This window comes from Bos taurus, chromosome 12 (genome assembly GCF_002263795.3).
Source record: "Bos taurus isolate L1 Dominette 01449 registration number 42190680 breed Hereford chromosome 12, ARS-UCD2.0, whole genome shotgun sequence".
NCBI classification, from domain to species: domain Eukaryota; kingdom Metazoa; phylum Chordata; class Mammalia; order Artiodactyla; family Bovidae; genus Bos; species Bos taurus.
In genome coordinates, this window is record NC_037339.1 from 72,592,604 (window position 1) to 72,604,903 (window position 12,300).

The following is a 12,300-nucleotide window of genomic DNA, read 5'->3' on the forward strand; positions in this document are numbered from 1 at the left end:
TTCCCCAGGCATCATGTGTCCCACTGAACTGCAGGTTTCTTTCAATCTGGCTGTGGATGCCAGTTCTTTCTGCTGACAGCTGGTCAACCTGACTTCAGGTACCCTCTTTGCTCCTGTTCACCATATATACACTTGTGTCCACGTCATGCTTTAAGTTTCTGACTGTAAGTTCTCTATGGTAGGCCTGTTTTTTTTTAACTGAAACTACACCTATCCCCACTCTCTGTGTTCTAGCTACACAGAGGGACGTGATAAAATGTCAGGCCATCCAAATAATAGAGAGTCCCATCAGCAGATGGAAAAGAGGCCAAAAGATGTGGATTTGAGTCCCATACTGCTATTTATGGGCTCTGATAGTTCAGACAGACTAAGTTATCTAAGCCTCAATCTTTTCTTGTGCAAAATGGAAGTGATAGGATGTAACCTGTAGGGTTGATGTACAACTTAAAGAACATAAGACATGTAAAGCACCCAGAGTAAATGCTTGGACAAAATGGTCATTATTTTCATAGGGTGTAAAATGACCATAACCACTTGCATTGCAGAAAGTGTTGTCTGTCCCATGAAAATGAGCTGTTGGCCATTTGAAATTCTATTTATGGCTATAGGATCCATCTGCTGTATCTGTCTCTGATTTATCTTATACCTAAATAAAATGGTAATAGATTTTTTCCATAAATTTCTCTGGCCTGAGTTAAAAATCTCATCTTCCAGTGGAAGTTTCTTTGTCTCAGGACACCACAGGTAATACAAATAAGAAAAAGTCAAATCCAATACAGATTCTGATGTCAATGTATACAGTCTAGTTGAAGAAACAAGAAAATGACTATATTAACTTTGTAAGCTAGAAGGAGGTCATGATTTTTATAGACATTTATATAAAATGACATAACATCAGCTAGAGTTGGAACAAGCCCACATCAGGAGACAGGGAGAGCATTTTCAAGGAATTAGACATGTGAGACAGACTTAGTGATGTGTGGTTAGGGTTTCAGCAGGTGGAAATGCATGTGAAAGGCATTCTGGGAGGTAAGACCAAGATAAGCAAAAGCATGATGCTCTGATCCAGTGAGTGAAGACTTAGACATCTGCAAAGCATTCAGGAAAATGAACTACCAAGTGCGTAACACACGTTTTTGCATTCAACCCTCACAATTACCTAGTGATGCCAAGGAAGCTGACTCATGTACATGAAGTATGAGAGGACAGTTTTGTAGAAGAGACATCCTAGGGTGTAGTGTTGAATGCTGAGCTGGCATTTGGGAGTTTAATTTGAGAAGTGAGAGCACATGGACCAGAGGGGGCAGGTGCAGGGGGCGGGGAGGCGGGAGCTGTTTTCCCTCCAGTAAGACATCGTGGGAAAGTGATGCCACTTTTTGGAATCAAATTGTTGTCAATTAAAACAAAGCTCTAACACCTGGATTTGTGAATGTGCAGGGCAATGGGTGGGAGTAAAAAATGGTATCATACTTCTGGAGGGTAGGTTAGCAGCTTAACAGCTTCCTCTGAAAATGTTTATACTTTGTTGTTGCTGTTCAGTCACCTAGCTGTGTCCGACTCTTCACGACCCCAAGGACTGACACACACCAGGTTTCTCTGTCTCTCACCATCTCCAGGAGTTTGCCCAAGTTCATGCTCATTGTATCAGTGATGCCATCCAGCCATCTCATCCTCTGTTGTCCCCTTCCCCTTCTGTCTTAAGTCTTTCCCAGCATCAGGGTCTTTTCTAATGAGTTGGTTCTTTGTGTCAGGTAGCCAAAGTATCGGAGCTTTAGCATCAGTTCTTCCAATGACTATTCAGGACTGATTTCCTTTAGGATTGACTTGTTTGATCTCCTTGCTATCCAAGGGATTCATACTTGCTGTCCAAAGGGTTCATACTTGACTCTCAGCAGTTCCAAATCTGAGAATTTATGTGAAGGAAATGCTTAAAGTTGTTTGCAAAGATTTAGCTTCAGGGATATTTAACACAGAGTTATTTCCAGTAGCTAACTATTTGACACTGCCTAAATATCCAGCAATAGAGGATCTGTTAAATAAATGATCACATGTACTACAATATTATGAAAGCATTACAAATACTAAATGAAAACACATATAACAGTATGTTCACATCAATCCCATTTTGCTTAAATATGTGAACTGTGTCTTTAAGAACACATACAAAAAAATACAGAAACAACAAAAAGAACACATGCAGCAGCCTAGAAAGTAAAAATATAATTTTAAGAATTTTTTTCAGAGTGCTGGGCTATAGCTAGTATTTATTTACTTTTTAAATTTATTTGCACTGATTATGATTAAGGAATTTAATTTGTTTTTTAAACACTGTGAGCCTGGGAAAGAAGTAATGAGAATAAAGTAGGGAAGACGGATGAAGGGATTGTTTTGTGTGGGGCATTGGGTGTTGAATATGTTGAGTTTGGTGTGTGAAGAGAGATCCAAAAGCAAGTGTGTAATAAGTTGTGTCATCATCAGAGACCAACCTGGTTGGAAAAACAGAAAGGGGCCATTGCAAAACCAATAACAGAAGATTTTCTTTAAGAGTCTTTATAATTTTATTTATTTATTTATTTTTGGCTGTGCTGGGTCTTTGTTGCTGCTTGGGGCTTTTCTCTAGTTGCCACATGTGAGCCTCTCATTGTGGTGTCTTCTCTTGTTAAGAGCATGGGCTATAGGGTGCAAGGTCTTCAATAGTTGTGGCATGTTGGCTCAACAGTTGTGGTTCCCGGGTTCTAGAGCGCAGGCTCAATAGTTGTGGTGCATGGGCTTAGTTGTTTCACAGTATGTGTGATTCTACTAGACTAGGGATTGAACCCACGTCTACTGCATTGACAGGCAGATTCTTTATCACTGAGCCACCAGGGAAGTCCCCCAACTGTCTTTAGATTGAAGAATGTAAGGTTACTGATACTGGTGACACTCTTCATGGGCAACTGGTAGAACCCTTTGGTTACTCAGAAAAGACATTCAGACTATAGCTTTGAAGACTGAACTCTGGAATAATTAGAGTCAGGTTTTCTGTGAGTTGCTTTTTTCTTTTTGGGGTGTTTGGGGCCATGCAGCATGTGTGATCTTAGTTCCCTGACCAGGGATCAAATCCATGCCTCCTGCAGTGGAAGAACAGAATCTTAACCACTGGAATGAATGCCAGGGAAGTCCCCTGGTTTTTTAGTTCTCTTCACTGGAGTTTGGAACTCACAGTCCTGTGGTCATGAGCAGTCCTTGGTGCCCCAACATATCTCAGTCCATTTACCTAAAGTGTACAGATGTTCCTGTTTGCACAGATGGGTCAGTTACAGTAGAGCTGGTAACATGGGAACATACACACATTCTCACAGATCAGTTCTCACCTGTGTCCTGATGTGTGTTGATTTATGTATGAGAACACACAGAAATATAGGCACACCTGTTTAACTGTGCTTCACAGATAATACTTAAAAAAAATTGGACATTTATGGCAATGCTGTGTCAGGCAAGTAAAATGGCACCATTTTTCCTATAGCATTTGCTCACTTCATGTCTCTGTCTCATTTTGATAATTTTTGCAATATTTCAAACCATTTCATTATTATTATATTTATTATTCTGATCCGTGATCAGTGGTTTTTAATGTTACCCTATAAATGCTCAGATGGTTAGCATTCTTTTAGCAATAAAGTATTGGAAATTAAGGTATGTACTATTACCTTATATAATGCTATTGTACCTCATTAGACTACAATATAGTATAAACATAACTTTTATTTGCATAGAGAAACAAAAAATTCATATATCTTGCTTTATTTTGATATTCACATTGTTGAGGTAGTCTGGAGCCAAATACAAAATATCTTTGAGGCCTGCTTGTACACAGAACAGATGAGCCATATATATACACACTACAACCTGCCTGCATGCAGAGAATGGCACATCTATATTATATGAATTAGGGATTAATGTAAGGTAAAAAATGTCCTGATAAGCCTGTATGCAGATCAAGAAGCAACAGTTAGAACTGGACATGGAACAATGTACTGGTTCAAAAGTGGGAAAGAAGTACTTCAAGGCTGTACATTGTTACCCTGCTTATTCAACTTACATGCAGAGTACAGCATGCAAAATGCTGGGCTGGATGAAGCTCAAGGTGGAATCAAGATTGCCAGGAGAAATATCAGTAACCTCAGATATGCAGATGATATTACACGAATGGCAGAAAGCAAAGAGGAACTAAAGAACCTCTTGATGAAGGTGAAAGAGGAGAGTGCAAAAAGCTGGCTTAAAACTCAGCATGCAGAAAGCTAAGACCATTGCCTCTGGTTTCATCGCTTCATGGCAAATAGATGGGAAAACAATGGAAACAGTGATAGACTTTATTTTCTTATGCTCCAAATCACTGTGGGTGATGACTGCAACTGTGAAATTAGAAGATGCTTGTTCCTTGGAAGGAAAGCTATGACAAACGTAGACAACAAATTAAAAAGCAGAGACATTATTTTGCCAACAGAGGTCCATCTAGTCAAAGCTATGCTTTTTCCAGTAGTCATGTATGGATGTAAGAGTTGGGCCATAAACAGTGTGGGCGCTGAAGAACTGATGCTTTTGAACTGTTGTGCTGGAGAAGGCTCTTGAGAGTCCCTCAGACAGCAAGGCAATCAAACCAGTCAATCCTAAAGGAAATCAACCCTGAATAATCATTGGAAGAACTGATGCTGAAGCTGAATCTCCAATACTTTGGCCACCTGATGTGAAGAGCCATTTCATTGGAAAAGACCCTGATGCTGGGAAAGATTGAAGGCAGGAAGAGAAGGAGATGGCAGAGGATGAAATGATTGGGTGACATCACCAATTCAATGGACATGAATTTGAGCGAGCTCCAGGAGATAGTGAAGGACAGGGAAACCTGGCATGCTGCAGTCCATGGCGTCGCAAATAGTCAGACATGACTGAATGATTGAACAACAATAAAATGTCTTATAGTCATTGTATTACCTTTATAAGATAATAAAATTAGGTAAACCCACTTTTCTTATGTTTAATCTCTATAAAGATAAATTCATTTTTGAAATGCCATGATTTATTTGACAGACTAAGATTTGAAACTTTAGAAGTATTCAAATCAGAAAACATGAAACATTCCAAGCATTCTGATTATATTGCTCAGAAAGATTTAGTAGTTCTTTTTTAAAGTCATGAGTTTTAAAACTTAAAGCATATCTTACACTATCATCAATTCCAGATTTTAAATATAGATGAAATAATCTCTTGGAAAGCTTCCTTCAGAGAATTTGCAGTTGGGCTTCCCCAGTGGCTCAGAAGGTAAAGAATCTGCCTGCAATGTAGGAGACCTGGGATCCATCCATGGGTCAGGAAGATCCCCTTGAGTAGGAAACGGCAACCCACTCGAGTACTCTTGCCTGGAGAATTCCATGGACAGAGGAGCCTGGCAGTCTACAGTCCAGGGGGTCGCAAAGAGTTGGACACAAGTGATTAATACTTTTTTTCACTTAAAAATTCATTGGTAAAAAAGGCCAGTTTCTGCATATATATTTGAATGCAGTTTTATTCCTCACCAGCATTTTACATGGGAGAAGGAAATGGCAACTCACTCCAGTATTCTTGCCTGGAGAATCCCATGGACAGAGGAGCCTGGCAGGCGACAGTCCATGGGGTCGGCAAGAGTTGGACACGACTCAGTGACTAAACCACCAGCCACCAGCATTTTACCTACTCTGTACTGATTCTTGAATCTTACTGTTAGTGCGTTTAATTTCTCTCTGCTCTGGTTTTAGTAAATAGACTGACACCTGACATGTGTTTTTCCAAGGTTCAGTTGTTAAGTATTAATTTATTAATAAAATGCCTTTTGACCTACTCCGATGAAAGGTCCCATGTAAATAACAAACATTAGTTATATCATTGTTGATCTCATTATGGAAATTTTGTCTACTGGCCTCTTTCAAGACTGAGACCTGCATTTTATATTTGAAGATGTTTCCTTTCAAGATAGAATATGATTAAGATATTTAATATCAGGAAGTGATTTCATTTTTCTACCGAAGAATAATTCCTCTTAAATAAATAACACAGAAAGTGAGCACTTGTTTGTGTTAACACTCTGTCTTGACTTGTCGACATCTCTGTAAAATTACCCATGGTCAATACTCAAGGTCAAATTATCCAGGGAGTAGGAATCAAACTAATTTAAAAGCTGACTTCTTATGGACCACTTAGGAGACTGCTAGTTTTTCACTGCAGGCAGATTATTTTTCAGGTCTTTTTCCTTTACTTGTGAATGTTAGTTACACACACACACACACACACACACACACACACTGCATACACATATATGTCTCCCCCTTTAACATACCACATAATGATCAGTTCAGTTCAGGCACTCAGTTGTGTCTGACTCTTTGCGACCCCATGGACTGCAGCACACCAGGCCTCCCTGTCCATCACCAACTCCCAGAGTTTACTCAGACTCATGTCCATTGAGTCAGTGATGCCATCCAACCATCTCATCCTCTGTTATCCCCTTCTGCTCCTTATATGATAATTATAGAAAACAAACAATTTTCAGCATATTAAACATTTATTCAGGGAAATCTGAATAAAATTGCCTGACATTTTTAGAAGGCATGAAAATCACTATAGTTTATGTTGTATATTCTTAGGATGATGGTGATCTTAATCAGGGACATTTGTGAATTTCTGTCATTTTTGGTTGCCACAATTTGGGGGTTGCATCTGGTGTCTAGTGGGTTCATGGCTACTGTCAATCATCATACAATATACAGGACAGGCCCCTGAGCCTCAACAATGAATTATCTGGTCCAAAATGCCAGCAGGGCCATGCTTGAGAAACTTATGAAGTTTGTTGGTCATCTCTGACTCTTTGTGACCCCATGGACTGTAGCCCACCAGGCTCCTCGGACCATGGGATTCACCAGGCAAGAATACTGAAGTGGGTTGCCATGGCCTTCTCCAGGGGATCTTCCTGACCCAGGGATTGAACCTGGGCCTTCTGCACTGCAGCCAGACACTTTACCATCTGAGCCACCAGGGAAGCCCTGGGAAACTTATAGACTACTCTTTATATATAAGAGAACCTTAAAAATTCGTCTTCAACAATCAGGGTTCTCCTGTGTTTTGTGCATCCTGTTAATTCTTCATCCCTCCTGGGTCTCTTTACAGTATGGCATCGTGGGAAGAACAGGAGCTGGAAAAAGTTCCCTCGTTGCTGCCCTTTTTCGATTGTCAGAACCTGAAGGTGGCATTTATATTGATGGAATCTTGACAACACATATTGGACTGCACGATTTAAGGAAGAAATTGTCAGTTGCACTTCAGGTACGCACAACAGAGCACTCTCACATGTTCTTTGTATAAGTCGTCTAAGTTTAAGTGCTTTTAATTTGATTGTTTTTTTCAAATTAAGTGAATGAGTTGATCCTTTTTTTCCCCCGGTAGAGCATGTTTTTAGCAGCAGGTATTTTCAATAGACACTTTCATCAGATACCAGGTGTGTTTTTTTTTTGTTGTTGTTGTTGTTGTTCATTTGTTAGTTTTGTGTGCATGTGATTTAATAACTTACTGAGATAGATTTCTTGACTCAGACTTCCTTAGTTTCCACAATTTTATTCACTGATAATCACATAATTCTGAGAACAGAAGGATAAATTGTTTAGTGCTGGAGAGGTTCCTATAGGGAAACATGAATTTTGTTAATAAGTGTCTTACAGATGTAATTTTGTTGTGGGAAACCAGGACATCTTTTAAAAAGTGATTATCTCCTTGGAGAACTTTCTATGGAATTGTGGGGCTTTGAGAATTATAGGATATATAGATGCTTTGGGGAGACTTTGACAATTTAGCCATTAATGAATAATTTTCACCAGGGAGGCAGTACAGAATAGTGAGGAAGAGTAGGGGACTCAGAATTCTGTCTCTATGTACTTGGTTTTCTCTGTCTTACAAGGCAGATAACAGTATCACCCCCTCAATCTGTTGTGAGGACAAAATAGGTCAATGAGTGTGAAGTGTTTCATGTAGACCCATATGTGCCTGCTGTGATGGTGGGGTGTTGAGTTGGCCATCTCTTCCTGGGCTCTGATTCTGTTCTCTTTTCTTCTTCTTTGTAAAGTAGTGTAACTTTCAGGGAGAGTTTGGAGACTGGATTATATGCATGGTAGACACTGCTGTCATTCCTGTGGTTCATTCATTCAACATAATTCTGTGATATTTACTGAGAGATTACTATCCTCCAGGTATATAGCCAAGCGCAACCTTGATCCTGTGTCCTCATCTATCATCCTGCCCTCTGCTTTGACAGACTTGCTGATTAAAAAAAATGAGTTTTTATTTATATACTTAGCAATCATCTGCCTATCAAAGGAAGCTCAGAAAAATACCCTCTTGAGATGAGAAACAGAGAGGAGATGAGACAGAATGAGCCAGGCAAATGTGCTTCCTGGAATGTGGGTGTAATGTGTCCTGAAATACCTGTTATCAGGAAGCATGTACAACATGGCACCCAAAGGACGGTAAATGTGGACTTGGGGACAGCTGTTGCTACCTGCCCATGACCTTGAAAATACCTGGGATTACTCTAAGTAATTTTTAAATCAAGATAGTTTTTTCAGACTCTAGTGAAATGCCACCTCACACCCCTTAAGATGTCTGCTATCAAAGAAAAGAGAGAGAAAAAAATAAAGTTACTAGTGTTGGCAAGGATGTAGAGAAATTAGAACCCATGTTTATTGCTGATAGGAATGAAAAATAGTGCAACCACTACGGAAATCAACTTGTTGGTTGCTCAGAAAAGTTAATGATGGAAATATCATATGACCTAGCAATTCTACATTAGAATATAAACCCAAAAGAATTGGAAGAAAGGTCTTGAAGAGATACTGGGACATGCATGTTATAGCAGAATTCTCAACAGCAAAAAGGTGGAGGCACCCAAGGGCCCATTGACAGATGAATCAACAATCAAAACGTGGTGTGCATACATACAGTAGAATATTACTCAGCCTTAATAAAGAAGGAAATTCTGACACATGCTACAGCACAGATGAACCTTGAAAACATTAAGTGAAATAAGTAATTTACAAAGGACAAATACTGTATGATTCTACTAATAGGAGTTACCTAGAGTAGTAAATTCATGGATACAGGATATAGAATGGTGGGTACCAGGAGTGGCCAGGAGAGGGGAGTTGTTTAATGGGTACAGAGTTTCAGTTCTTCAAGATGGAAGGAGATCTACAGCTGGATGGTGGTGATGGCTGTACAACAATGTGAATGTATTTAACACCACTGAAGTGTGCACTTAAAGTGGCTAATCTAGCAAATTTATGTGTGCTGCTGCTGCTGCTGCTGCTAAGTCGCTTCAGTCGTGTCTAACTCTGTGCAACCCCATAGATGGCCTCCTACCAGGCTCCTCTGTCCCTGGGATTCTCCAGGCAAGAACACTGGAGTGGGTTGCCATTTCCTTCTCCAATGCATGAAAGTGAACAGTGAAAGTGAAGCCACTCAGTCATGTCCGATTCTTAGCGACCTCATGAACTGCAGCCTACCAGGCTCCTCTGTCCATGGGATTTTCCAGGCAAGAGTACTGGAGTGGGGTGCCATTGCCTTCTCCGAAATTTATGTATATTTTATCACAATTGAAAAATATTTTTCCAAAGGTATCCCTTTCAGAAAAACTGGATAGTCCCCATATTTAAAGATTTCCTCTGGCTATTAGATTTATGACTTATGGTTACAGTAGAAAATAAATGAGCTTAAATTCCCAAGTTTTATGCTTTGATGGTACTCATCTCTGAAATGGCCATGTGAGATTAGTTAGTAGAAATAAAGGGCATGTCTGTAAAGTCCTTTCATATCCTTGGATATAAAGCTTTTCCCCCATTTTTCCTACCATCCCACTTGAAAGGACTCCCCAAACCATAGCAAGAGTGAATAAGCATAGAACAAAGCCAGAAGATACTACTCCTATTGCTCTGTCCCTCATTTGGAAATATTAGTTTAGAAATGGGTTTATGCACTTGTATGTCATGGGTTGATATGTGTCAGGAGAAGATACTCAAAATCTTATCCCTCCCCAACCGAGAGCCCTTTGTCTTTACAGTGTCTTGCTAGCTGCAGAGGTGGAGAAAGCCTGTTAGTTTGGTTACTGGAATTTACTTGTCTAAGTGCAAAAACTTACATTCCTCTCCCCCCAAATGAGTAGGAAGCATTGATGCTTGTGTCCCAACACCCCAATTTAGGGAATTTAGGAAGCTGAGAGCAGACTCTGTGGAGAGGGAGCCCAGTGCTGTTTCTTTGAGTTGCCTCTCTTAGGTGAGCCAGGCCCACACCATCTTCCTTGGATCCCTGGTCCCTGTGATCCTGGAAGCAGCAGAGAGCTTCCATGGTGGTCTCTCTTCCTCCCAGGCTCATCCCCATCACTGCTGACCCTGCATGAACAGGTCAGAACTGGGGAAGATGTGATGATAACAAGGACCTGGGTAGGAGCAGAGACAGGGGAGTGGGGACATAGACCATCAGTCATGGGGGGAACTTTCAAAGATGAATACTGTGTTATTAAGAAGGTACTCCTCAACTTCTGTTCAAAATTTCAGGAATAAGCAAAAATGAAAGTTCTTCTTAAATAATTTTCTTAAACACAACAGGTAGCTGAAGTATGTGTGTTCTTTATGCTTAGGATCTGAAGTAGTTAAATATGTCCCCCAGAAAGACCACCGGTTGAGATTATATGCAGGGAGTAGCCTGCTTACTTGAAAGAACCTAGAAAATGGAGGGAAGGAAGAAGAATATTGGGGACCAGCCTCCCCTTGCCTGGCTATGTCGCTTGTGTAAACCCCATGGAGACATGCAGAAGATACCTGCATGTGGGAATCTTAAGGTTGATAATTACAAGAAGTAACAAGTTTTTATAAAAATCTGAAGTAGAATGATGGTTAGTCCCCTGACAAGGAATGCTTACCATTGTTTAGATGGTTGTTTAGTCTTTGATCCTAAACTCAAGTTTTAAGGGAGACCTTAAATTTGTGTTTTGAGTTTTTTTAGTTCAGTTCAGTATTCATTCTGAAATATTGTATGACTAGTGATTTTCAGTGCTTTGGAGGCATATTGGCTACTTAATCAACTTTGTGCGAATAAATCTCCCTTTATAATGTCTTTTTAATTGTGGATTTGCTCAGATATCTCTTTTTTGGTGGCACATCCTGAGTTTTCTGTATTCTTTCCTCTCTCACCAGACTTAAAACTTAGACCATATTGAAAGAAGGTTTGGAAGGCTTCCTGAGTATCATTTTTCCTTATGATTAGGGGAAAGAAATGTCTATCTTCATCTTTCCTCTCAGGCTTTTGTGAAGTGAGGAGGAAAGTCCAGCCCCAAGGCTGATTTGAACGTGTGATTCAGGGCAGTTCCGGGCACTTGTGGAAGAGTCAGTTCTCCTCTTGTTCCCACACGAGTGCATTCCCTTGTTCTGCCCCCTTCACTGAAAGGAGCTTATTCGGCTCTTCACTGCTATCCATATTCTTATGACCTGGGTTACTAGAGCCTTCCAGGAGAAAATGTAAATGGCCTACATGAGCTTATGTACAGGATTCTCTCTCTCTCTCTTTTTTTTTTTTTTAATTTTATTTTTAAACTTTACATAATTGTATTAGTTTTGCCAAATATCAAAATGAATCTTGAAGCCAAGAGGACACATATATTTCCAGAGTAATTTACTTATGGCTCCTCCTGAAGCAGATGGATAGGAAGAACTATTTAAATTAAAGTATCATGACACAGGTCAAGGTGGGTTTCAGGTCCTCCTGGCCTTGCAGTTAGTAACTGCAAGTTCTAGGTTCTGTGAGGTTCTGTGAGGCAGGTTATCCTGACACACAGGTGAGAGAACGTGGGGACCAGCTGATGCCAACATCAGAGGTGATCTCTCCATGGACAGAGGTGCTGCAGACCCCAGGAGCTTACGTTCCCTTGCACATGTGGGGATGTTCGTTTCACACATGTGGAGAGATTCCAGACCCTAGAAGACAGTCTGACCAATGGAGAAAATAGCCTACTTTATTCTTCAGTGCTAATGTGTAAATATTTAGTGGTTTGCTTTGAGACACAAACCTCTACTAATCATGCTGTTGGTATTTCCCAGTCATACCAGCATTGACAGTTAATTTGTGTAGATCTTAATGTTAAGTTTCTCATGTTTGTGTGAGTGTTTAAACAGATATTTATTAGCAGGGTGGTATTAAAAAAAATCAAATCTTCCTTTGTCTTCAATTTTTTCCTTACAATGAAAAAAACTT

The 12,300-nt window shown here is 40.0% G+C and overlaps 1 protein-coding gene across 1 annotated transcript in view; it reads left to right on the plus strand.

Moving 5' to 3' along the window:
• LOC104970698 (ATP-binding cassette sub-family C member 4) overlaps window positions 1–12,300 on the plus strand; it is a 102,610-nt gene that overhangs the window by 81,086 nt on the left and 9,224 nt on the right. The window contains exon 8 of the mRNA XM_025000209.2: window positions 7,177–7,332. Coding sequence (XP_024855977.1) covers window positions 7,177–7,332 — 156 coding nt within the window. The remainder of the gene's footprint in view (window positions 1–7,176; window positions 7,333–12,300) is intronic.